This window comes from Heteronotia binoei, chromosome 2 (assembly GCF_032191835.1).
Source record: "Heteronotia binoei isolate CCM8104 ecotype False Entrance Well chromosome 2, APGP_CSIRO_Hbin_v1, whole genome shotgun sequence".
In the NCBI taxonomy this organism is placed as follows: domain Eukaryota; kingdom Metazoa; phylum Chordata; class Lepidosauria; order Squamata; family Gekkonidae; genus Heteronotia; species Heteronotia binoei.
Window position 1 is genome coordinate 87,703,101 of NC_083224.1, and position 26,184 is coordinate 87,729,284.

A 26,184-nucleotide genomic window follows, 5' to 3' on the forward strand; every position below is an offset into this window, starting at 1 on the left:
CTGTGCCTATTGGGAAGGGCTCCGAGAGATCGTTGCAGTGTCTAAGTTGGCCTCGCTGGTCTTCATGTAGCTGGATGACCATACTGAGGAACCTTGGGGGACATCCTAGACGTTCCAAGATTTGCCACAGGCCGTTCCTGCTAACGGTATCAAAAGCTTTGGTAAGGTTGACAAAAGTCACGTATAGACCCTTGTTCTGTTCCCTGCATTTCTCTTGGAGCTGCCTGAGAACAAATACCATGTCGGTGGTGCTCCTGTTAGCTCTGAAGCCACACTGGCTCTTTGGGAGGAGTTCTTCTGCAATGGTGGGCACCAGTCTGTTCAGGAGTATTCTAGCAAGGATTTTGCCTGCGATGGAGAGCAGGGTTATCCCCCGGTAGTTGGAGCAATCTGACTTTTCCCCTTTGTTCTTATGTAGAGTAATGATGATTGCATCGCGAAAATCCTGTGGTAGTTTGCCTTGTTCCCAGCAGGTGACAAGTACTTTGTGAAGTGTGCTATGTAGTACTATGCCCCCATGCTTCCAGATCTCTGGTGGGATTCCATCAACTCCCGCTGCCTTGCCACTTTTCAGTTGCTTGATGGCTTTAACAGTCTCTTCTAGGGTAGGGATCTCATCTAACTCTGTTTTCACTGGTTGAAGTGGGGTGAGGTGGATTGCTGAATCTTAAACTACGCGATTGGCACTGAAGAGAACCTGAAAATACTCCGACCACCGGTTCAGTATGGATGCCTTGTCTGTGAGGAACACTTGGCCGTCTGCACTACGCAAGGGACTCTGAGCCTGATATGATGGACCATATACTGCCTTCAGGGCTTCGTAGAACCCTCTTAAATCACCAGTGTCTGCACACAGCTGGGTTCTCTCTGCAGTATGTTAAAATTAACTCTCCAGTGATGCGCGAATATGTTCGAGGAAAGTGCACGAGCTATTTGCGCAGCAAGTAATCAGAGGTCGTTTTCGCACTCACCTCCAGCCGGCGCGACCCCCCTCTTCACCGCGCAGGATCTGCGCGGATTTCGCACTAAATGCCGCGGAGCAGCCTTTTGCGCCGGAAACTCCCGGCGCAAAAGCCGCTCAAACGTAAATCGCCAAAAAGCAGTTTGGCGTTTGCGCGGCTTTTGCGACGGGAGTTTCCGGTGCAAAAGGCTGCTCCGCGGCATTTAGTGCGAAATCCGCGCAGATCCTGCGCGGTGAAGAGGGGGGTCGCGCCGGCTGGAGGTGAGTGCGAAAACGACCAGAGTAAAATACTACACGAAGATCAGAATTGGCATACTCTAACATTTAAAGGATAGGGGAAAATCACACAGACCTATCTAAATATAGTAACGTTTTCAAACGTTAGTGAAAATAGTAAATGAACCCAAGGTTCTCAGGTGTAGATAATGTACAATAGTTTTGCAGTTTGCACCAGAAATAATTTGAAAACACTACCTCAAAGAGGGAAGTAAGTAAAAGTCGGATCTACACAGATCTTCATGAATTCATGACTTTTACATTTAAATGAAATAAAACCACCATCATACTGTGGATCATGACTTAGACTATAGGCAGCACGACAAAAATCATGCCTCCACAGATTGGTGGCGCCACACCAATGCAAAGCATGGTGTGGTTCCATGGGTTCCAAAGCATGGATCCTTATGAATTCATATGATCTTTACGCTGAAATGAAATCAAAGCACCATCATGTTGTAAGACCATGTCTTAGACTAAAGGCAGCAACAGAGAAATCATGCCTCCACAAATTCATGGCACTACAACAGAGGAAAAACATGTTTCCAAAGCACAAATCTTCATGGATCACTATGATTTTTGCTTAGGATCCCCCAAAACTCACCTTCAATTTTTATATAATGTCCATGGGCAGAGTTTGCGCCACAGAAATTGTGGATCCACAGGTTCATGGCAGCACCATGGAGCAAAAACATGGTTTTGAAGAATGGATCCTCACAGATCCTCAGGGTTTTTGTATCAGGTCACCCAAAGCTCCTTCTCAAATCACATATTGTCCAATGGGCAGAGTTTGCACCACAGAAATCGTGGATCCATGATTTCGTGGCAGCACCATGAGGCCAAAATATGGCTTAGAAGCACAGATTCTCATGATTTCTGCATTGAGTCACCATAAGCTCACCATCCAATCACATATCATATCCAGGGCTTTTTTGGTAAAAAAAAAAAGCCCAGCAGGAACTTATTTACATATGAGGCCATGCCCCTGATGTCACCATTGTTTCACATGGGACTTTTTGTGGGTAAAGCCCAGCAGGAACTCATTTGCATATTAGGCAGCATCCCCTCACACCAAGCCAGTTGGAACTGCGTTCCTGCTCAAAAAAAGCCCTGATCGTGTCCATGGGCAGAGCTTGCACCCCAGAAATCACGGATCCACGGCTTCATGGCAGCATCATGGAGCAAAAACATGAGGATCCGCGCTTCAAAACCATGGAACAAAAACATGGTTTTGAAGCATGGATCCTCATGATTTCTGCATCAGGTCACCCCAATTGCACCATGAAATCATATGTCATGTCCATGGGTTGCGCTTACAAACCAGAAATCATGGATCTGCAGCTTCATGGCAACACCATTTCCGACTTGTATCTATACAACAATATTCTAGTGCTGATTTTTTTTAAAAAATTGCAGAGGCCCCAGTGGCACAGGGAAGGGGATGGTTGCTGTTGGAAGACTGGGGCAGGGATAACCTGCCATGTAGGAGCCCCAGTTGCTGCTGTGCTTTATCTGCAGCCACACCAGGAATGGGGAAACCATAAAGTCTTTCCCCTGATTGGAAGACATCATGGAAACTCTACTACTTGACCAGATTGACTTTTTCAGGCCTCAGATTCAGCAGGAGTTCACAGGAGCACAGCTCCTGAACCTTTCTGATGGTTCTCCTTCTTCCTCCCCACCTACCTTGTCCATTGAACAGTAGGTGCACCTGCGTAACAATCCACGGATTAGGAGAGTGGGCAGCCAGCCACCAGGAGCTTTGCCATACCCCCAGCAGCCCTCATTAAACTCTGCAGAAGCCCATGCCACCTTTTCTCCACTTCTTATGTGATTTTGGGCAGCAGGTGGCTTGCTGGCCTTTTGACTGGGTGGGGGGCAGCTCAGGAGAGCCCCAGGTGAGTGAGGCCTACTTGTGCTGGCTGGATCTCTAGCCAGCCCAAGCAGGACTTGCTTGCCCGGGGCTCTCTTTTCTTGCATCGGTTTGCTTTTGGCTGGTGCGGGGGAGGCAGCATATGATAATGAGTTGTACTAATGAGCTCTGTCGCCTATTTTTCTACAAAATGACTCCTGGTCTTTTCCATTTCCTTTGTGGATTCAGACAGAACAATGGCTCTTTAGCAAGGCAGCCATCAGACTGATTAGGCCTGCTGCCGTCACAGGATGCATCTATTTACTTTGGGGCTGTGGTTTATTTTTTGAAAGGTGAAACTTTGTTTAGTAAGAGGAAATAGAAGCTGACTTTTGGACAGAGAGGGAAGCTTTGGGCATCTTACAAAGGAACCGAAAAAAGGATTTAGCTTCAATTGCAGCTCTCAATATGAGAATAGAAAATGCGTAAATTCCTTTCTCTGCTCAGTTCTTGGTATCTGTAGGCCAGCCTTATGTAAAAGAAGCACAAATAGATGATCCAGCAGTGCTTCAGTAAAGAAGGAAGGTAAGCCATGTTTCTGAGAGACCCTAGCAAAGACACCTTGGGGATCAGTGAGCTGGTTCCCCCTGAATCCTGTTCATGCATGCAGGGACAAAGCCTTTGTTATCCACAAGGTGACTGTATGTAAATACTTGTGTTTGGGAACAATTGCTGCTGCTGAATACTTAAGGCTAGAGCATTTATGAGGTTTTATGAGAAGTCCATGTTTCTATTACATTTTAGACTAATTGTAAGTCTAATCAGAAGTTAGTACAGAGCTAAAATCTTAACAGTCATTTGTGCAAGAGGATCTTTTCCTCCCTTTCTTTATTCCTTTTACACATTGGAGAAGCAGAACTCTTAAGGTTGCTAACTGGCCAGGAAAAAAATTGCTCAGTTTGCTCCTTTGCTTTTAGCTGTGCCTTAAATGTTCAGAAACCAGTGGATATAACTTTTCTCAGCATGGATGTAGATATTATCCCTGGCAGATGTCTACACAGTGACAAGTTGATAACTTAAGCTACCACACTGGCCACAGATTTGCATTTCCTGGTGTCTCTCCATTTGGGTGTTGTGTGTGGGTGAGTATAAATTGTCCTTACCTTATGCCTTAACTCTGCATTTAATTGAGTTACTGTGTTATTGAATTTACATAATATATGCATGTATAAGGATGACTATAATGGGTGAATGCTGAAAAGGACCTCACTGCTGTTTTGAATTATGGGAATTATTGTTTCGTAATGTAGTGTGTTTTGCAGAAACAGACTGAATAGAGATGATTCCTGAAACAGTTTTGCCTTTCTTTGGCCAGGGCACACAGGAATCCTGAAAAGGAACAGACCTATGTTTAGTCTGGACTCCATCTGACAGCTCCACATCCCATGGTGCCTTATTTGCATCCTTCTTCAGCAGGTGGAAAAGCCATGAGTGAAATCAAGGGTACATCAGTACAACACAGCCAGAGGCCCACTAGTCTGGAGCCAGTGAGGGTGCTGCCACAAGGTCACAGAGGACTCACTGTTAAGTGTCTCAACTCTTTCCGAGGCAAGATCATTGACAGCAACTGGAGATCTCAACAGAGTGCAGATTCTCAGCCAAATATTAGGACATACTCTGGACCCTGCAGAAATCAGGTAATTCAGAATCAGGTTATTGTGGAAGTGCACATGGAGAATACTTGCCAACAGCTGTTGTATTGATAGATGCAGCCCTGGTACTCATCAAGAGGAAACAGGAGGCTGTCCCAATTCTGAATACTTATTCCATTAGTTCAGTGTTATTCCAGACTCTGTTATTAGGATGTTGACATGAAAGGGAAGGGGTGTGCATATGCATAGAATTATTCTTTACCCTGGAAGCTTTGGGGGAGGAGCTGTGGTTCATTGGTAAAGTATCTGCTTTGCAAGCAGAAGGTCTAAGGTTTTATTCCTACCATCTCCACTCAGAAGGATCAGGTAGTAGGTAATGTGAAAGACCTTTATCTGAGACCCTTGGAGAGCTACTATCAGTCAGAGTAGAAGATCTCAGAGCAGCTTACAATGTCCTTTACCTTCTTCCCTCACAACAGACACTCTGTGAGGTAGGTGGGGCTGAGAGAGCTCTTACAGCAGCTGCCCTTTCAAGGACAGCTCAGCAAGAGCTATGGCTGACCCAAGGCGATTCCAGCAGCTGCAAGTGGAGGAATGGGGAATCAAACCCGGTTCTCCCAGATAAGAGTCCATGCACTTAATCACTATACCAAACTACCCCAGTACTGACCTTGATAGTCCAACAGTCTGTCTCAGGAGATCCAGCTTCTCCTCCCAAATTCTAGGTCCAGTAATTGGATTGCCTGATATCTGAGATGTATAAAATGCCAGAAGATAAAGATGCAATCCAGAGACCGCATACTGTGGAATAATTACTGTGGCTCTCTCAGGTTGCATTCTACAGACACCTCAAAAGTGCATGGGGCTTTTAGGTTTCCAGCCAAACAGGCTGAAATTACTTAGTAAGCAGTCATGCTGATTTGCATTATACTCATTAAAAGAAGAAATGGACCTGTCCCATTGGGCTCATGTCCATTGTTAATGCACTGCATTATCAAAATTGTTTTCTTTACATTATACATGCAGGACTCAGAGGAGAAAAAAATAGCTTTGGAGCTGTTGGAAACAGAGAAGGCCTATGTCAACCGCCTTCATCTTCTGGATCAGGTAACTCGCCAAAGAAATGTCTCTGCCAAAAAGTTAAAAGTAAAGAATCTGCATAATTGTTTCTGTACTGAATGCCTCATGAAGATATCCTGAATTGCCCCCTGGGGCATTTTGTGCCACTGCTGGGCAACTGTGAATTTGTTGATGTTCCCTTATTGTATGGTCAGTTATTTTTACATGATCCCTTAAGGGAAAAAGCCTTTGTTTTAGCTTTACTTGTGTTGTCATGAAACTCAAGAAAATAAAAAAACCTGATAATTACTGTAGGAACCACTATGGCTAGTCCAATAAGCTAACAATACATGAAAAGAATGAATTTTGCAGCAGGAGTGACTCTAGGTAGCAGGAGTTGCCAGGTATTCCCTGGTCACCCTTGGAGAATGGGGGGGGGGGGTAGGGTTGCCAGCTCCAGGTTGGGAAACTCCTGGAGATTTGGGAGTGGAGCCTGGAGAGGACAGTGGGATTCCTTGGTCTCTGTACTCTGGAGATGAACTGTAATTGTGGGAGATCCCCAAGCCTCACTGGAGGGCTGGCATCCTTCGTCTTTAGATAGATTTTAATTCCCTCTGCATTGTGATTCTTTACCACTCGCACCATTTTTCACAACTAGTGCTAATGTCACTTCTGACTGCCTTACCTGACTGCTGCTGCTTCCTCCCCCAGAAGCAGCACGTTAGCCTTGCACTTGATCTGGCAGGTGAATTTGTTAGGTTAGGCTAGACCAAGCCTAAGCTACTGTTGGTTGATGTCACTGTAAGGTAGTGTCAGGGAAACTGATATATCTGTGTTAGGATGAGGCATAGCAGACAAAGAACCACTAAGAGGCAGCTGAATAGCTGGAACTAAAGTATAATGTGAAATGAACAGTGATGGTACAGTCCAGTTTTGCAAATACAATACTGCACAAGGATTCTTAAAACATGGAACAAAGGTATTGAGAGGTGTGAACCCACTGTCAGCTTTCCTGAACATCCCATTTTATCAGCTATGTCTGTCACTAGATTTTGAGGGCTAACAGTATAACATGTTTCCTGCATCTGGGTTATCTTGCTGGAGGCGCCCCATTTTAAAACAAGGATTCATTTATATTGGGAGACACCCAAAACGTACAAGATATAAAAGCAAAGGAATGTTATCTGAGCCTTTACTTGACACTTGTTTGGGAATGTTGTTTTCCAGATATTTTTTACAGAGCTGATGAATGAAGCCAGAAGTGGAAAAACTATCCCAGAAGATGTGGTGAAAATGATATTCTCCAATATCTCATGCATATACCAGTTCCATTCCCAGTTTTTTTTGCCAGAACTGCAGAAACGTATGAAGAACTGGTGAGTGATGGGCATCAGATTACATTCCTGGAAAGGGAAGTGAAAATGGATGACTAAACTGGAGGCATGTTGCAAGACTTGAAATCCACACTGTGAGGATATTTGCTTAGACATTTTGAGCTAGTAGTGATATGGGTGTGCAAATACAAAGACATTTGTTCAATTTCTTTTGTTATTTTAAAATGTGTTAACTTCATTTATTTAGTTAATTGATAATATGCCTTTTATGCTGAAAGCGTTATAAAAACAATGCAATCAATTCCAGTATATTACATACACTAAACACCTTGCCACCCTGGATTAGACCAATAAAGAACAATGAAATAAAAACAGTACAATACTTGCAATAAAATCTTGTATGATGGTGCAAAAAAAAGGAAAACTGCCTAGAATGTTCAGTCAACAAAAATTGTGTCAATTACCTTTGCAAAGGTGTTCTCCTGCAAATCTCTATTTTACCTCGTCTCTGTTCCCTTTGTAAAAAGGCCCTCCTCAAAAGTTACATTTTACCATTCTAAGAAATAATAGAAATATGGGAACCTTCCTGGCCTCATCTGGCAGGCAATTCCACCTGGTGGGAGACACAACAGAGAAAGCTTGATTATGGGCAGCTGTTGATCATGTCCCTTCTCAGAGTGGCTCAGATGAGCAAAGCTCTTGCAGCAGAGTATATAGAGAGAAGTGGTCCAGTAGATATGAGAGTCCTAGGCCATGGTGGACTTTGCAGGCACCTTGAATTGAACCTGAAAACTGATTAGGAACCAGTGGGGTGACTGTAGAATAGGTGTAATGTGTACTGTCTTTAATATTAACAGTCATATTAAGAAATCAGTCTGATAGCCATTTGCAGTGATTTCATTGGATAATCATCTGTGAGAGTCATTCCTCCTTCACACATAATTGGGATGAAATTCTTCGCAGCAGAACCACTTTACCAACAGATTCTTCTTGTTGAAAGTATCCCATTTTTTGAAGCCATCAAAATCTGCCTTGCAAAGCAGGCACTAAGAGGCTCAAACAATCTTGGAATGTGAGTTAATTTTTCTTCCTTTCCTGGGATGCCCAAGCAGCATGTGGTGGTGCTTGTCTATGGGGAAAATGAACTAAACTGACATCCTTCCCCTTTACCTCAGTGTATTCTAGCACTTGCAGCATTTTTAATCCTCTCCTGGCTAATTTCCAATGCAAAAGCCTGGTTGGAAGAAATGCTTCAAATAGTGGAATGCAGATGTGAGAAGGTTAGCTGCCCTCAACAAACATATTTTTGTTTTATAAATAGATGTCCTTCATTGCTTTGTATAGAACAGATGTTTAAGTTTTTCCCATGGCAGCCTCTGTTTTCATCCCCACAGTTGACAGATGAGGTATATATTATGGGAGTGGCATGGGGCAAGCTATGGGTTAAACTGGGAACGTTTTTTATGCATAAACTGATCTGCACAATATCATTACGTTACGAGCAAGCTTTCTAACTGGGCAAACCAGGCACAGAGCCAGGTCTGGAAGCCTCCTGGACCCTACTCATCACAGCCTACAGACCAGTGCAAAGACAGGGTTGTCACTTTCTGGGAAGTCAGGGTAATGGAAATTGGTCAGGGAAAGTCTGAGAAATTGAACTGAAGTCAGGGAAAGTCAGGGAAATTGTGATTAAAATATATTCAAGCAGTTTCAAATGAGTTTTGCTGCTGTTGGATTTCACAAACAACTAGCACTTTCTACTCTGCACCATGCAAAGTAAATTTTGCAAATGTGATTGCTTGAGTTTACAGAGTACCAGCTCTCTTACCCTCTTTCCTGACTTCTCCCATGCATAAAGGTTGCAAATGAGGGTTGTCTGCTTCTCTAGACTGCAGAAACTCCATCTCCTTTCTTGCTGTTGATCTGCTCATTATACTTTCTGGAAACAGAAAGTGAACATGAAACTTTCCCAGCTTTGGAAAGTTCCTATTTGTTAGCATTCAGAGTTTACTTGAATTGAAGTTTGTATCTTGGTGCAATTTTTGGTGCAATTGCAAAACAGATGTTGCTGCAATTAATGTTGAAAGAAGCAGATATTAAATCTCTTACTTTGACAAATATTTTTGCAGTTGAGACTTGTGTAGTTGTGTAGTTGTAGCATGGAACATTTAATTAAGCCTTGCATCAATGCAACACTACCTATTCATTTTTTAACTTGTGGTTATATTTGAATGGTGGTCAGGGAAATGAAAAATAATATTTTAGTGGCAACCTTGAAAGAGGGTATGGAAGGCACATTCTCACCCGCAACTGCAAAGCGCTGTCATGTGTTCCCCCAACCCTAAGGAGACTCCCAGCTGGATCACCTGGACTGCCGAGCCTCTGAGTGCCCTGTTTGAGAACCCCCCGTCACTGATATCTGAGGATGCTTTCCAGCTCAAAAATCCCTTCAACTTGTGCTTTTTCCTGCCTTCCCAGTAAGGGCCTAACCAGGTTTACCAGGCCTATTTATGCCTTCCCCTCCACCCCAGACCATGTGAAGCAGGTGAAAAAATGTCCTCCTTGTGGCCAACGTTACTGATGTAACAAACATGAATTTGAGCAGACTTCCGAGGATGGTGGAAGACAGGAGGGCCTGGCGTGACTTTGTCCACGGGGTCGCAAAGAGTCAGACTCGACTATGCGACTGAACAACGACAACAAAAAATTCCTGCTAACTAGTTACTGCTGAAACACTCTCTCCCCTTGCTGCTGCTCTTACTTCCTGCTCCTCAGAGAACATAAGAACATAAGAGAAGCCATGTTGGATCAGGCCAATGGCCCATCCAGTCCAACACTGTGTCACACAGTGACCAAAATATATATATACACACACTGTGGCTAATAGCCACTGATGGACCTCTGCTCCATATTTTTATCTAACCCCTTTGGGTGAAGAAATACTTCCTTTTATCCGTTTTAACCCAACTGCTCAGCAGTTTCATCGAATGCACACGAGTTCTTGTATTGTGAGAAAGGGAGAAAAGTACTTCTTTCTCTACTTTCTCCATCACATGCATAATCTTGTAAACCTCTATCATGTCACCCTGCAGTTGACGTTTCTCCAAGCTAAAGAGCCCCAAGCGTTTTAACCTTTATTCATAGGGAAAGTGTTTCAACCCTTTAATCATTCTAGTTGCCCTTTTCTGGACTTTTTCCAATGCTATAATATCCTTTCTGAGGTGCGGTGACCAGAATTGTACACAGTATTCCAAATGAGACCACACCATCGATTTATACAGGGGCATTATGATATTGGCTGATTTGTTTTCAATTCCCTTCCTAATAATTCCCAGCATGGTGTTGGCCTTTTTTATTGCAATCACACACTGTCTTGACATTTTCAGTGAGTTATCTACTATGCCCCCAATATCTCGGTCAGTCTCTGCCAGTTCACACCCCATCAACTTGTATTTGTAGCTGGGATTTTTGGCCACAATGTGCATTACTTTGCACTTGGCCACAATGAACCTCATCTGCCACGTTGACGCCCACTCACCCAGCCTCAACAGATCCCTTTGGAGTGCCTCACAATGCTCTCTAGTTCTCACCACCACCCTCAATTTAGTGTCATCTGCAATCTTGGCCACTTCACTGCTTACTCCCAACTCCAAATCATTTATGAACAAGTTAAAGAGCATGGGACCCAGTACTGAGCCCTGCGGACCCCACTGCTTACCGTCCTCCACTGTGAAGACTGTCCATTTATACTCACTATCTGCTTCCTATTAGTTAGCCAGTTTTTGATCCACAAGAGGACCTGTCCTTTTACTCCATGACTCTCGAGCTTACTAAAGAGCCTTTGATGAGGAACTTTATCAAAAGCTTTCTGGAAGTCAAGTTAAACAACATCTATTGGGTCTCCTTTGTCCACATGTTTGTTTGCCCCCTCAAAGAACTGTTATAGGTTAGTGAGGCAAGATCTTCCCTTGCAGAACCCATGCAGAAATGACATCAGATAGTGAGGCACCAGAATAGTGATCAGACTGAAAGATTTCAACCTACTCTCAGATATCAGAAACTATTCTATTTCATTGGAAGCATTCACAGTACTTATAAATAGACATGATTTGAATTGAATTTTGATTAATAAAATTCCAATGGCATATTTCTAGTGCCTTGTCCCATTATGAAATAGCCATTTATAGATTATGTTTTATGATACAACAAAAAACTGACTGGTGTAATCAGTATCTTTCTATTCCTTTCATTGTAAGCAGAGGCAAGATTGGCATTTTTGCAAACAGTTATCAGTATGTGGTATATAACTCTCTATCAGGGGTGTCCCGATATCAGGGGTGTCCTCTCTATCAGGCCCCCAAGCAACTGGCTGTTATCTGCTGCCTTCTGTCTCTCTCTTGCTTCCTTCTGCATTTCAGCTTGCTTTGCCAGGCTTGCTCAATTGCACAGGAGCTACAGAGCAAAGTTTCTATTTTCTCCATTATCTGAGGCTCATCCCTTGGGGAGGAAGGGGGGAAGGAGAGCTTGCTTTGTCAGGCTTTTTCAGTTGCACAGCAGAGCTACTGAGCCAAGCCTCTCTTCCTCCTAATGGCTGAGGCTCCTCCACCTCCTGGTCCCCTGGGGAAGGAAGGAAAAAACCAGAGCTTCCTTTGCCCAGTTCCCTGGATCCCATGGGAGAGATACAAATAAAGTCCCTTTAAGATAGAGTGCTAATGTTTTAAGCATGTTTTATTTTAAGATTTTTTTTTAAAAAAAATATTTAATTGTGTTTGTCTGTGTCCTTTATAAAGTTTATATCTTTCCTACCTAATCTTAAATAGGTACACATAAGGCCTGGCATGACTTGGCCCAACAAGGTCTCATTTATGTCACATCTGGCCCTCATAACAAATTAGTTCAACACCTCATTCTATATAATAAATGTATTTAATAAGTGTTTTGTGATTCTTTTGCAATTATCAGTGTCCATTGTTGAGAAGGTACTTCCATAAAATACACAATTAGAAGATCTACTTACCAACTTGGCTTCCTGGAAAAGGCCCAGTTTTGGAGCAATTAATTCAACTTGCTAGTTTTTATTTTATGAAAGGTGTTAATAAACAAGGACAGCCAATGTTATTTGTGTTGTGATGCATTCTTGAAAATGCGGGTGGCTGCCTACTAGGAGCTGGGCTGCAATCCATCGGCAAATTTTGCAGATGTCACCATACAATGCAAGTGATGGCTAGCCAAAGCTGGTTGATGGAGACATACAGATATTTGTCCAGGAAGCTTCCCTAGCCAATCTAGGCTGTGTTTTCAGAGATGTCAATAGCAGACTTGTTCTCTTGGCTTCTGACTGCAGGGATTCCAATTCCAGGATTGGGGACATCATCCAGAAGGTAGCTCCTTTCCTGAAGATGTATAGTGAATATGTGAAGAACTTTGACAAGGCGGTGGAGCTGATCACCACGTGGTCTGAGAAATCCTTGCCATTCCAGGAGCTCATATCAAACATCCAGGTTCAGTGGTCTCACAGCTTCTTATGCAGGAGTGTTTTCACCCAGACTGGTTCTTATTAGGGAGGAAATCCAGGGTATCAGGATGTGTAGATATATGTATACAGCAAGGGATATAGGCATTTTTGTGTATTAAGCAAAGCAATGAAATGGCAACCCCTTGCCCATACCACACTTTCTCCATCCATTTTGCATAACCCTACAACTGACTTCCTTGTGAGCCAGCCACTCCCTTCTTGAATATTCGACTCTACAATCCTTTCTGTTCTATGACTCTTGGAGAACCCCTGGGTATCAGTAGGCTGATTCAGCTCATTACTCATGTCACACATTAGCTCTCAGCAGAGGTATCCCACTGTCTTCTTTTCATTTGGCCTCAAACCTTTCACTGCTGTTCCAGAGCTTTGGAAGACCTTGCACCAAGGCATTGTCCCTTTCATCAGTTACACTGCTATCAACACACTTCCTAGCAAATAGTCCGGGGCTGCTAACTGGTGAGGCTGGCCATAACATTTGTGTGCAGGTGTACCACAATTTGTCTTTCTCTTTCTTGTATCTTTATGGTGCTCTCTAGAGACGAGAGATCTCTGCCAACTTAAACTTGCAGCATCATATGCTGGAGCCAATACAAAGAATCCCCAGATATGAACTCCTGCTGAAGGATTACATTCAAAAGCTACCTCCAGCATCACCAGACAGGGAGGATGCACAGAGTAAGAGCCCCATTTGGTCCTTTTTGGAGTGGGTGCAAAGAAGGAAGGTGCCATTTTATCTGTCATGCTAAAGGAGAGTCTGCTTTCACTATGTGATGTTCCCATACATTCTAATTAATTTTCAGAACTGGGGGGAGCAAATGCTGTCTTCAATCGTCTCTGGTATAAAGACTGTCTTCCAAGCTTGTCTCTACATCCTCCTAAGTTCCATTCATGTGCTGTAATATTTGCAGATTATGGGAGTAACAAGGTCACCCATTATATGAAGGTCACTATAGTCAACTCACCTGTGAGCTTTTGTTCATTTAAGAACTCTGAATATAGTAGAAATTCCACCAAATGCATCTTTTTGCTCCACACAGTGTTGCATGGAGGAGAAAACCCCTTTTCTTTGCTGAACATCACCTGTACTGTTTCATCCTGGGTATGCAAGAGAAAACCCTGAACCCTTGAAGACAAAGCACCACTTCAGGGCTGCTACAGCATCCTGTAAAAAATGCAGCCAAGAGCTGTTTAAGGTTATTTTGTGAAAGAGCCCTGCAAACTTAATAGGTATTCTCTGCTGTTTCTTGTAGAAGCTCTGGAAATGATTTTCATTGCTGCCAAGCATTCAAATACTGCCATTGCAGAAATGGTGAGTGCCAACTTCATTTAAGCACCCAGCTGCCTTGCTTACAGTCCAAGAACTTAATAGTTGGTCCCCATTTCAACTATGGTTGTTTTTTTATTTTTGGGTGGCTCTCCAGGAACGTCTCCAGAACCTTTGGGAGGTTTACCACAGACTAGGGCTTGAAGATGACATTGTTGACCCTTCAAATGAGCTAATTAAAGAGGGGCCCATTCAAAAAATTTCCTTCCGTCACAACAGTACTTCAGAGAAATACTTGTTTTTGGTAAGATGCATTAAGTTTGGGGCTGGTGGAAATGAAAGTTAGTGTCACAGGTCAGGCAGGGCCAAGGGTGGGTTCTTGGAAGGCAGTCAAAGTGAGGGAAAACAAGTCAAGAGTCTAGACCAGGAGTTCAGAGCCAAGTGCACTGTTGCCAAGGGATTGTCCAAAAGGCATGGTCAAGTAGTCCAAGGGTTACTCACAAGCAGAAGTCAAGCAGAGCCAAAGAAACATTGTCATAAGCTGGTCACACAGGCAAGGCCTGTGTCTGTAGTGTCTTGTAGCCTGTGTCTGTGGTGCTCAAAGGGTATGGGTAATGCTGGAGGGCTGGGAGTGATTTGCTTAGTTTCACCTGTAAACTCAGGGCTGGAGTCTTATAGTGGCTCTGGACCAGCTGCTGGCTCTGACTCCTGATCAGTCCACAATTCCTCCTCCTGCTTGCAGGCTTCTGCTGCCTCAGAGCTGGCTACACATGGCTCCTCTTCTGAGGAGTCCTCTCCTCGCAAGGAGTCCTCACTGAGCCTTGACTGACCCATTACAGCCTTAGTGGCGTGTTGGACATCTGTATTCTTTTAAATATTCCATAAAAGCTCTGTGATAAAAATCAGTTACATTTTAACCCCATCCATCCAGGGAGCTCAGGGTGAAATACATGACTCTCCCATATTCCAGTTTGCTTTCACAATAATCCTGTGAGGCAGGTTAGGATGGGAGTGATTGGTTCAAAGTCACCCAGTCAGCTTCATGACTGAATGTGGACATAAATTTAGGCCTCTCGGGCTAATGCTCTTAATTTCTACATCACAGTGGCTCTCTTAAAAAGGACATAAGGAATACATAAAACAGCATGGGATAATGTAATAGCATGACAACCTGACTCTAAAATATCCACTCATGTACAACATATGATCCCCCAACCCAAACTCAGTGCACCAGCCTTGTGGTGTGCAATAAAGCTGTCCTTGCTTTATGCCCAGAACTACAAAAACAGATGGTTTCTTAGCATTTGGCAGGCCGCAATATGTGGCAAAACACATTCAGTGTGTTGGGTCCCAAGTTGTGCAGGCTTGCACTACTGTAAAGTAGTCCTGATAGAAATTTCTCATGCTCAGGTCAGTTATTGTACAACTCTCTCTCTCTCGTATGCTGTCAAGTTGCTTCCAACTTATGGCAGTTCTATGAATTAATTACCTCCAAAACATCCTATCATTAACAGACTTGCTCAGGTCTTGCAAACTGAAGGCCATGGCTTCCTTTATGAGCCAATCCACAGCTAGGAACATGGCAACTTTGCCAGGAAAAGAAATATCTTTAGCTCAATCACAGCACATGCTGTTTGCTTTATGAACTCATGAAGCCACATTATATGGAATTATACAATTGATCTATAAAAGACAGTATTGCCTACTTTGTCTGGCAGTTGGTTTTCAGGGTCTCAGGTAGAGGTGTTTCACATCACCTGATACAAGATCCTTTTAACTGAAGATGCTGGGCATTCAAAACAGATGTTCTACTACAGCCACAGCCTTCCCCTTGATGTGGACCAAGAGTATATCAGAAGGAGATGAAGCCTGCTGTATGGAATGGAAGTACTAAGATAATGTCAGAGGTGTGTGCCTTATTAGGTCCTCCCAGTGCTGCACATTAAGGACTTTTGATTGGGTAATATTTTAAACCTAGCCTGGACCTTCTTTCATGATCACACAAAACAGTGGTGCTTAGACCACGTTCTTTCCTTATGACTCTTATAGGATTATAAAAGCTTTCGCTATGTCCTTGTTTGAAAAATAATTCACATACTTTTCAAAGGGAGGGGTTATTTGGGGCACGTAGTCCTATCACTGTCTGGTCCATTTAGTATTGACCCTTTTTACATTAGATCCTGGTATAAATTTGTCCACCTTTGTTCAAACATAACTTTTCCTTTCCACATGTTATCTCCCCCAGTTTAATAACCAGCTGCTGTACTGTGTGCCAAAAGTCATTCATGTGGGTGCAGAGTTTCAGGTGCGCAGTCGGATTGGCATGGAGGGCATGAAGGTCAGAGAATTGTATTGCTTATTTATCCTGCATGCGTTTGAAACATTCCTCTTCTGCCCTGTGTTTTTCACACAGTGACCATTTCTGGATTAAAATATGGCAGCTGTTCATTAAAAAAGGAAGGGGAAGCAGGATGTCCAAGAGATATAAAGCAAACAAAGAATTTGATTTGAGTTTAGAGGGAGTAGTAAACCATGTACAGCATATTTATTAATATGTTGAGACTTTTATGTATCTATATAGGAAACATATTTATTTTATTTAGAAAACCTTTATGCTGACCTTTTAGAGCCAAGTAAAAATCATTCCATAAAATTATAAAATAATAATAAACTATCAGCATAAAACCCAAACATTAATTTAATTACAATAGATTGTTTGTTTTATTCAGGGGTGGGAACAGCAGTCCAGTTAACACATTAGATAAATGGAGTTTTACCATTATCCTGCTAGAAGGTTTTCCAAAAGAAACTTAAAGCTTAGATGAGTGCGATGGGATGCTTGTGGTCAATGGATGTTTGGAGTATGAATGAGGTACTTGTGGTACTTACAGATTAACCTGTGGAAACTGTCAAGGTTGAGCTTTTGTGCTATGTTAAAAGTAAACACTTCATACATTGTCACACCTTATGTTCACTTGCCAATTAGACATTATGCACTCACATTTTGCTTTAGTCTTTCAGCAGCACACTTCTAGTTCTTAACTGTAAGGGAACTTGATGAGAGGTCAAAACAAGCTGATATCAAGGGGCACTAGAGGATTTTTTTTTATTATTAGATCTACATGACGATGTTGTGTAAGCTGATATTTGCATTACACATTTTTTGTCTGGTTACTAAACCTTTGGAAAAACAACAAAACCTAGGGTGCTCTGGGTACAGAAATCATGCTGAATAAGAGGTATTTCTGAAGGCAACCAATTGACTGCTGTAAGAAACAGGATGCTGAACTAAATAGGCCTTTCATCTGATCCAACAGGATTCATCTTACTATTTTTTTTGCATGCTTATCGGACCAGATCTTTGTATACTCCCTTGTTGTTACTGAACAATTTACTTAATCTCTAAAAACTCTACTGAGGAAGGGGATAGCGAAGATGACTTCCTAATTGTCAGGAGGACACGTCAGATGGTGGTGCTTTGCCCTTTGGCTCCAAAAGAAAGAAGAAATTTCCCATGACAGCCTGGAGAGAAATTTATGTAGCATAGCATAGCATCACACATCACACATCTCACAACACAACACACACACCCCACACACCCCACCCCCACAACCACCACCCCCACCCCACACAACACACCACACACAACATAACACACCACACACCACACACAACATAACACACCACACATAACACATAACATAAGCCATGTTGGATCAGGCCAATGGCCCATCCAGTCCAACACTGTATCACACAGTGGCCAAAATACACACACACAGTGGCTAATAGCCACTGATGGACCTCTGCTCCATATTTTTATCCAATCCCCTCTTGAAGCTGTCTAGGCTTGTAGCCCCCACCACCTCCTGTGGCAGTGAATTCCACATGTTAATCACCCTTTGGGTGAAGAAGTACTTCCTTTTATCCATTCTAACCTGACTGCTCAGCAATTTCATTGAATGCCCACGAGTTCTTGTATTGTGAGAAAGGGAGAAAAGGACTTCTTTCTCTACTTTCTCCATCTCATGCATAACCTTTAATCTTGGCAATGTTGGTGATAGCTTGTATAACGATTGCTAAAAATTGGAAACCCCCACGATTGAAATGTGGTTATGAAAAATTATGAGACCAATACGTAATGGGAAAGACAATGGATAACCCTTTCTTTGAAAATGATACTGATCTACATATAGATTATAATTTGCTTTGGGCCCTGGTTTTGGAATTCTTTGGAAATATTTCCTTTTCTGCCTAATAGAAAGAATTATAGCCTATTTCTTAATTCTTAATACTTAGCATATTATGTATTGTTTTTATATATGCATCCAGTAATCTAAATTGGGTTCTCGTATGCTGCATTTATATTTTTATTATTTATTTTCCCTGTGCTTCCCTTTGTATTAGATTAGATTCAATAAAATAAAACATTTTTTGTTTAAAAAATGCATGATCAGGGAAGGGAAGGTGAGGATACCCAGAGTGCCTTCACAGCACAGAATTAGTGGCCATCCACAACTCACCAGCCACTTGCTGGCACTAAGAGTTAAAAAGCACACCAGTCCTATCGTTTGAAGCTACTTTATCCTAAACCAGATCAGCAGTCCATCGCAATCAGAACTGTCTACTGACTGGCAAGCAGCTCTCCAGCAGAGAAAGCTCTATCCTGTCATATACTGCCTGATCCTTAACTGGAGATGTCAGGGATGGAACTTGGGACCTTCTGCAGGCCATGTCTATGCTAAATGCAGTGAATGCACATCCATAATGGGTTCACTGCTAAAGCCATTTGTTTTTGTAGATATCCTAAACAAAAAAATGTTTTCTCTAACATCAGTGCTTTTCCTTATCTGAGTAAGGTTCGAGAACTAAATGATGTGGAATTTCCTTATGCTTTCCTCGTGTCAGGGAAGCAGCGGACTCTGGAACTACAAGCCAGGTAACAACTGAGCAGAAGTTTTCGCCTTTCTATTAGGGATAGCCTAGAACTAATTGAACATATGAAGCTGCCTTATACTGAATCAGACCCTTGGTCCATCAAAGTCAGTATTGTCTCCTCAGACTGGCAGTGGCTCTCCAGGGTTTCCAGCTGAGGTTTTTCACACCTATTTGCCTGGGCCCTTTGAGTTGGAGATGCCGGGGATTGAACTTGGGACCTTCTGCTTACCACTGAGCCACCATTCCTCCCCTAGTTCTCTCTAACAGGCAGGCTTCAGATTCAGTGGGAGCTCACAGGAGGAACACAGCTCCTGAACCTTTCTGAGAGTTCCTCCTCCTCCTCCTGAGAGTTCCACCTCCTTGTCCATTGAATAGTATTGCAGCTGCATAACAATCCCTGGATGAGCTCCACCACCTATTTTTCTATAAAATGACCCCTGCTAACAGGTGATTTCTTTTTCTCTATAGGTCCCAGGAGGAGATGAATGACTGGATAAAGGTAACCTATCCTGCAGTACCATCTCATTGTCTGAACCCTAGGTGATAAGAAGACTATGCTCTAACTCTCTGTATCACAGGAAGAAACTCTTTCTGTCATACAGATACAACTGCTATATTGGCCCTGTTGTCAGTTTTATTTATTTATATTTATTTTGTGGTTTTATAGTCTGCCCTTTCCCATAATGGGCTCAGGGCAGATTACAACATAATAGAACAGTTTAAAATCCAGCAATAAAACAATTAAAACAGATAAAACAAGCAGATAAAACAATGTGGATAGTGTAAGCACATTTTACAGATTAGGACATAGATGTCATAGGTGTCCTAAATATCAGAGATGTCGGCCTGATCTCTAGCAGTCAGGATGGTAAGTCAGTGCAGGGAGGCCAATTTGATGGTATAATCAATAAAATGAGATGAGGACGTCCGCTTGCCTCAGACAAAAGCCTGGCAGAATCAAGGTCCAGGATTTGATGCTTCCTCTTGGCCTTGTGTGACTTTGACCTCTCTCGAGGCCTTTGTCCAGCTACCTTGGATTATTTACTTTCTGTGCAGTCAGGAAAAGTGGTTGCTATTTACACCTGGACTCTGCCAACCAGATTAAAGCTGGCTACTCATGCTCTAAGGCTTCTGCTTGGGAATTTTCAAAATGGGCTCCAGGCTCTAACTGCAGATGGTGAAAGTAGACCCCTTTGTTTAAAGCCAGGTCTGCTTCAATCATGTATAATCTTGTTGAGCCTGTTGCCATTTTTGGACCTTTGGGAACATTGAGGGGATGCCACCACAACATGGCTGCCATGGAGAGTGCTGCTAATCACAAAATGGCTGCCATTTTGGTCTGGAGCCGATACCAAGAGGTTTCAAGCCAAGAGTCTCAATGGCAGTTTATAAATAGGTGCTGCCTGCAGACTCAAAAGTGATACCTCCTTGGTTCTTCTTGAAGTGGTTCCTGCTCCATTGAGGTGCAAGAAAACCAAGATTGAGGGAACCAGGAAATATAATGATTACCATGATGCACCACACTGGGGGATCACAGATGTGTGTGAGTGGTGTCTGATTTTAACATCAAACAGGCTATGGCAGGGGGCTAATTCCTTTTCCCATTTGTGGATTAGCTCCCTACAGCCCTTCTTCTCAGGTAATTTTCTCCTACCCATGCTCACTTCCAGAATCTAAACCTTGGAGGGGAAACATTGGGAGTCTGCCTCTGGAAAAATAAGCTTGTTGTAAGTGTGTGTAGGGGACGGATTTATCTCACTGTCCCTTAAAAATCAGACCTCTTCTCCCCACATAATACATAATTGGGGACAGATCAGGATTTAAAAACAGCCATCATGTGTAGCTTGAGACATAAACTTCTTTTTTCAGGCTTTCCAGTCTGCCATTGACAAGAAGGAGAAGAGGAATGAGAGCTTCAAGTTAGCCATCCAAGGGCCTGAAGGAGAGAGCCAAGACTTCAGTGTAATCCTCCTGACAGCCATTCACACATCTATCCTGGAACTGTTTTCAATCATTTTCTGCCTTAAGGCCAAGGTTTAATTTTTTTTAGACTGATAAAACCTGTAGCTCTGTACAAAGAACTACAGCAAATCGAAAGGGCTAGAAATGGTGTGATGAATGGGGGAGAAGACGAGGGGAGTGGCGGGACATATAGGAAAGAAGTGATTCTAGAAAGCTTCTGCTGATGGTGCCTGGACACAAGCCAGAAGCATTTGTCATGTCAACTTCTATTTGTTGCTGAAATGACCAAGGAGGGCATCACAAGGATTTCTTTATTCTTGCTCTCTTTTCCTCAGCACTGCCCGTCTGAGGAGCTGGGCAAGCGAGCTCCACAGTGGGTGAGAGACAAGCTGGTAACCATGTGCATGCGTTGTAAGGAGCCATTCAATGCTATCACACGCAGAAGGCACCACTGTCGGGCCTGTGGCTATGTGAGTAAGCCTGAATGCCTCCTTTGGGTAGGGTCACCATGGCACAGAGCTTCATATGGTCCCAAAATGCCAGTCTTGAGAACTAGCAACATAGACAGTGATAGATGGCTCAGCCATATTTGGGTGGTGGGGAGAGATATTGAACTTGTCAGCTCCCAAACTCCCAGCTCCTAAACTCCCAGCTTTAGTTTAAGGATTATTAAACAGGGATGGGATTTCCTTTCCAAACCTATCCTTCAGTATCTCTTTCTTCCCTCTCTCCTGGAGGCAGGTGGTATGTGCACGGTGCTCTGAATACAAGACTGAACTTCAGTATGACAGGAATGGGCCAAAACGTGTCTGTATGAAGTGTTACATTTTCCTGACAGGACATTTACTGCCTGATGAACGCCATGGGAAGAACAAAGGGATTCTAGAGGTGACATGCCTTCTTCATGTTTTTATTAGTGATCAGCCCACCTCTGTCATGTTTGTGATTTTTACCTCAGTGATCACATAATTGCCCTCAATCTGTGATGGATTCCATTGCTTTGGTACTCTGAAGAAACTTCACAGTTTATGTGGCAGCCAGGCTGTGCCAATGTTCTCCAGTGTGAACACATAAAATATGAAGAGGAAATGCACATTCTTAAACATGCAGTGCACACATTGGAGATTCATGGTGAATCATGGTTCCCAGGCACATTCCTGAGAATTTATAGATGTACTTTTGCCTCCCCCCCTCAAAAAAAAACAGAGGGAGGAAAGGGGGGGGAGAGACTCTGTCCATGGTGCTGGAAGATTAGCAGATGTCTAGAACACAGCTTGCTGGGGTGTGGGGGAAGCATAGATGACTGGGAAAGGCAATGGCAAACCACCCCGTAAAAAATCTGCCATGAAAACATTGTGAAAGCAACATCACCCCAGAGTTGGAAATGACTGGTGCTTGCACAGGGGACTACCTTTACCTTTTTAGAACAACCTAGATCTCCCAATCTTTACATCCTTCGCAAGATACTTCTGTAAAGGATTTTTTTAACTTACACTGCAGTAGCTTTGAACATAGTATCTCCAGTTGTCTGTACTATCCTTTTAATTGTTAAGCATCTCCTGTGTACAGTTCTTTGGATGGCCATAATACAGAAAAGTGGAATTGCTTCTAGATGTTTTGGAATATTCATTTTTCCAACACTGCTTAGAGATCTGCATGCTCCAACTTAACCTTTAAGACCAAATAAAAAGGAAACCCTTCTACCAATCCCATTGATGTTCCACTATGTTCATTTTTGGAAGCTATGTTTTGGGTGCCCCCACCTTCCAAGATTAGAGGGGTGGCAACCTGGGAGAGCGCCTTCTCAATCATGGCACCAAAGCTCTGGAACTCTCTCCTCAGGGAGATTCATCTGTCCCGTTTAGTTACCATCTTCCACCAGTGGGTGAAATTTTTTTCTTTTGTTTGGCATTCCCTCAGTGATCCCTCCTTCCTATCCAATGTTTTGATTGCTATTTTTATGTTTTGTAGGTATTTTAACTCAATTTTTAATTGTCTTAATTATGTGTGTTTGAGGGCAGGTTGGAGTAATCATTTAGTGTGTTGTGCTTGGATCCTGGTTCAGATTCCTGTATTAGTGATGAATTTCTTTGGTTGGCCTTGAGCAAGACAACTATTTCTTAGCAAAGCCTATTTAACAGTGTCTTTGTGAGGATAAAAGGAGAGGGCCGCAAGGACACTGTATTGAGTTCTTTAGAGGAAGGACAGGATAGCAGTGTCATAAAACATAGCATAAAATTGTTAATAGTTTGGTTTGTCCAGAAGTTATGCTTTTGTAAAGGGTATTCATGATACCAAAACAAACCATCTTGTGGGGGGTGGGAAGCCTCTGATATCAGTACAGGGCAATGTACTGTGGCAATGTAAGGTGCATGCTACAAACAGTGTATTCACTCCATTAGTCCTTCTCCCTGGAATGGCAAGGGCTGCTTTCACATGGGATTATTCTCCATTGTGATCTCATTGTCACTGAAGGATTTTGAGGCATATACAACAGCACTGGACTCTCCACATGGAGATATTGTCTGTACTTTACCTCCATTTCCCGTTTCCTTCTCCTACTGCTGGTGTACTTTTTGCCAGCTTTGAACAAAATTGGTAGTACATATATCACTCATTTTGTGATGCCATAGCAATGAACATATGGTTACTAGCCCCAGCTTCACACCCAGGCAAAAAGTCCACTGTTGATGGGGAGCAGGGGATAGTAGTAGTAGAGGAAATGGTGCCAGAAGTGAGCCAGGGAAGTCAGAAAATCCATAGCTTCTCATCCACATGGTGGCCAAACTCACTTTGAGCATCATTTTCCAGGAAATATTGTGCTGGAGAAGGTTTAGGAGATACACTACGAGGCAGCAGGAAACCCATAAGGTAGACAGTTGCATGATGTCATGTAGGAAATGAAAAAAACCCACCACAGTGTGTTTGTGTGGGAGGGTGGAAATATTAAGCTAAAAGTTCATCTGGAAGCAGCCTGGCTCACTATTCAATTGTGCCACAGATTTGGAAAGACTGGCTCAGCAGCGGCTGGCAGTAATTGATGAGCTTCACGTTTTCCTGGTTCTGTCTTGCTGGTTTCCCCCAATAATATCTGGAGGTGACAGGTTTGGTACTTTAGCTCTGCCCCTCTTGCTAAACCAGAGGAGAGCCAGCTGAAGCCTAAGGGCTGAGGAGCAAGAGTTGAATGGTTGTGATGCTTGTATCTTTGGCAGAAAGAATCTGCAGAAATATCTGGCAAGAGCCTGATGTGCAGTTTTCTCCAGATGCTGGATAAGAATGGAAAGGGAAGCATGCGGGGCTGGTGTGTGATCCCTCAAGATGACCCTCTTGTGCTATATGTTTACGCTGCACCTCAGGTATGTTTCTGTTTGTTTTGCCTTTTGGTGGGAGCGCAAAAGCCTTGGAGCATGACAAGTCCAATCCTAAGCAGGTTTACCCAGAACTATACTCAGGTTTACTCAATGGAGCTTCCCCCAAGAAAGTGTTATTTGGAATGCACTGTGATGTTAAAAAGAACAAAAACACCTCTCTGTTTTGATGTTGTAGTTCATACTTACGGCTTCTGCAGTAGTCCACTCAGTCCTGTAAGGAGAAAGAAATTAGTTCCTGAGATAAAGTTTGTTCTCAGGCCCAGAGAACTCAATATGTCAGTATGGTGGAATGACTAGAGTGTTGGATCATGACCAGGGCCCACCAGATTCCCATTCTGCCACAAAGCTGACCTTGAATCAGCCAACACTAGCTCCTAGGGTTGTTGGGTAGGGAGTGTAGTATCTACTGTACCCGGCTATGTAGAGGTAGGGTGGGTTAAAATGTGTGCGAGAGATGTGATATTTATTTTGGTCTGTCCTTCTGTTGATTTTTCTCTTTTTAATTACATGTATACTTGAAAAGGTGCAAGTTCAAGAGGAGGAAAGGAAAAGGTGTTTAACCCTTTGTTCTCTGGCAGTGTTGCCACTCAAAATTGGATCCCAGTGGTGCTTGCCCATCTGAGTGGGGTACTCACATGATTCACCAGTTTCACCATGATGAGAAACACAGTGGGAAAGGGAGGGAAAATGACAAAGAGTTCAACAGCTCCTTTCCTCCTTCCCCCACCATTTCTCTGCTTAAACTTTCAGTCTCCTAGGGCTGGTTTAGTTAAGAAAAAGGTCTGGAGAAAGGTGTGTGCATCTGCATGTAATGTTTAGGTGGACCTCAGGCACTGCAAAAGTTGCCTATCTTGTCCATCTAATTGCAAAACATAGAGTATATCTGAATTGATTGGTGGGGGGAGAGATCAGTTTTGGCACATGTGTTTAAAAATTATACAGGAGTCCCATGACACCTTAAAGATTAACAACATTTATTCCAGCAGAAGCTTTTGTGAGTCTGAGCTCACTTCATCAGATGCATAGATGTGTCCATTCAAAGCAGCTAAATGTATAACTCTTGAATTCCTACAACAGACTCTCATGGCTGCTCCTCTGGAATTGTTACTTATATCTGAGCCAGTTTGGTGTAGTGATTAAGTGGGCAGACTCTTATCTGGGAGAACTGGATTTGATTCCCCGCTCTTCCACGTACACCTGCTGATGTGACCTTGGGTCAGCCACAAGTTCTCTCGGAGCTGTTCTGGTCTCAAGAGCAGTTATAGGAGAGCTCTTTCAACCCCACCTACCTCACTGGATGCTTGCTGTGGGGAGGGGAAGGGAAAGGAGATTGTAAGCCGCTCTGAGACTTCTTTAGGTAGTGCAAGGTGGGACATAAATCCAGTCTCTTCTTGTTTCCCTCCAGGATGCCAAGGCCCACACCTCCATCCCTCTGCTAGGCTACCTAATCAGGGATATGCCTCAGAATGATACCCATCATGTCTTCCAGCTCATCCAGTCCAAACAGGTTTATACACTGATGGCAGAGACAGAAGAACTGAAACAGAGATGGATGAAAGTGATAACACAGGCAGCCCATGGTGAAGAAGAGGAGGACTCATTTGATGAGTTTGAGTAATTGGGACCTTGTCATGAGGCTCTTCCTAGTGTGGGGAAAGGGCATGAATGCAGATCTTGCACCATAAAAAAGGTTAGATCACCTTATATATGTGCTCTATCTCTCATTCTTTCTCCAGATCAACTTCCAGTTTACTAGATAATCTCTCGCCTGTTCTGTGTAACAGCTGTAATTGGTCAGCCATTTTGGAATCTCCTGTAGATTTTCTGCATAACCCATTGTTGGTTTATAAGCCTGTCATGTGAAATTGTGTTGAATGCATCACTCAAGTCCTAAGCATGCCCTAAGAAACTAAACCTTGTACTTAATTTTTTAAATTGCGCTTAATTATATAAGCACACCTATCCCCCCAAAAGATGTCTTA

At 43.0% G+C, this 26,184-nt stretch overlaps 1 protein-coding gene across 2 annotated transcripts; it reads left to right on the forward strand.

Moving 5' to 3' along the window:
* Positions 1 to 4,467: 4,467 nt before the first annotated feature.
* Positions 4,468 to 25,906, forward strand: FGD2 (FYVE, RhoGEF and PH domain containing 2). Of its 2 annotated transcripts, XM_060231527.1 has the most exons (15): positions 4,468 to 4,786; positions 5,768 to 5,848; positions 7,028 to 7,176; positions 12,479 to 12,635; positions 13,207 to 13,345; positions 13,921 to 13,979; positions 14,092 to 14,238; positions 16,180 to 16,272; positions 18,791 to 18,870; positions 19,338 to 19,368; positions 20,739 to 20,831; positions 21,167 to 21,301; positions 21,573 to 21,719; positions 24,044 to 24,187; positions 25,608 to 25,906. In XM_060231527.1, the coding sequence occupies exons 1-15, from the start codon at positions 4,535 to 4,537 to the stop codon at positions 25,818 to 25,820; spliced, it is 1,920 nt and encodes a 639-aa protein (XP_060087510.1). In that variant the 5' UTR covers positions 4,468 to 4,534; the 3' UTR covers positions 25,821 to 25,906. The 2 variants fall into 2 exon arrangements, with proteins under 2 accessions (XP_060087510.1, XP_060087511.1); XM_060231528.1 differs by lacking the exon at positions 25,608 to 25,906 and having other exon boundaries at positions 24,048 to 24,182.
* The last annotated feature ends 278 nt before the right edge of the window (positions 25,907 to 26,184 follow it).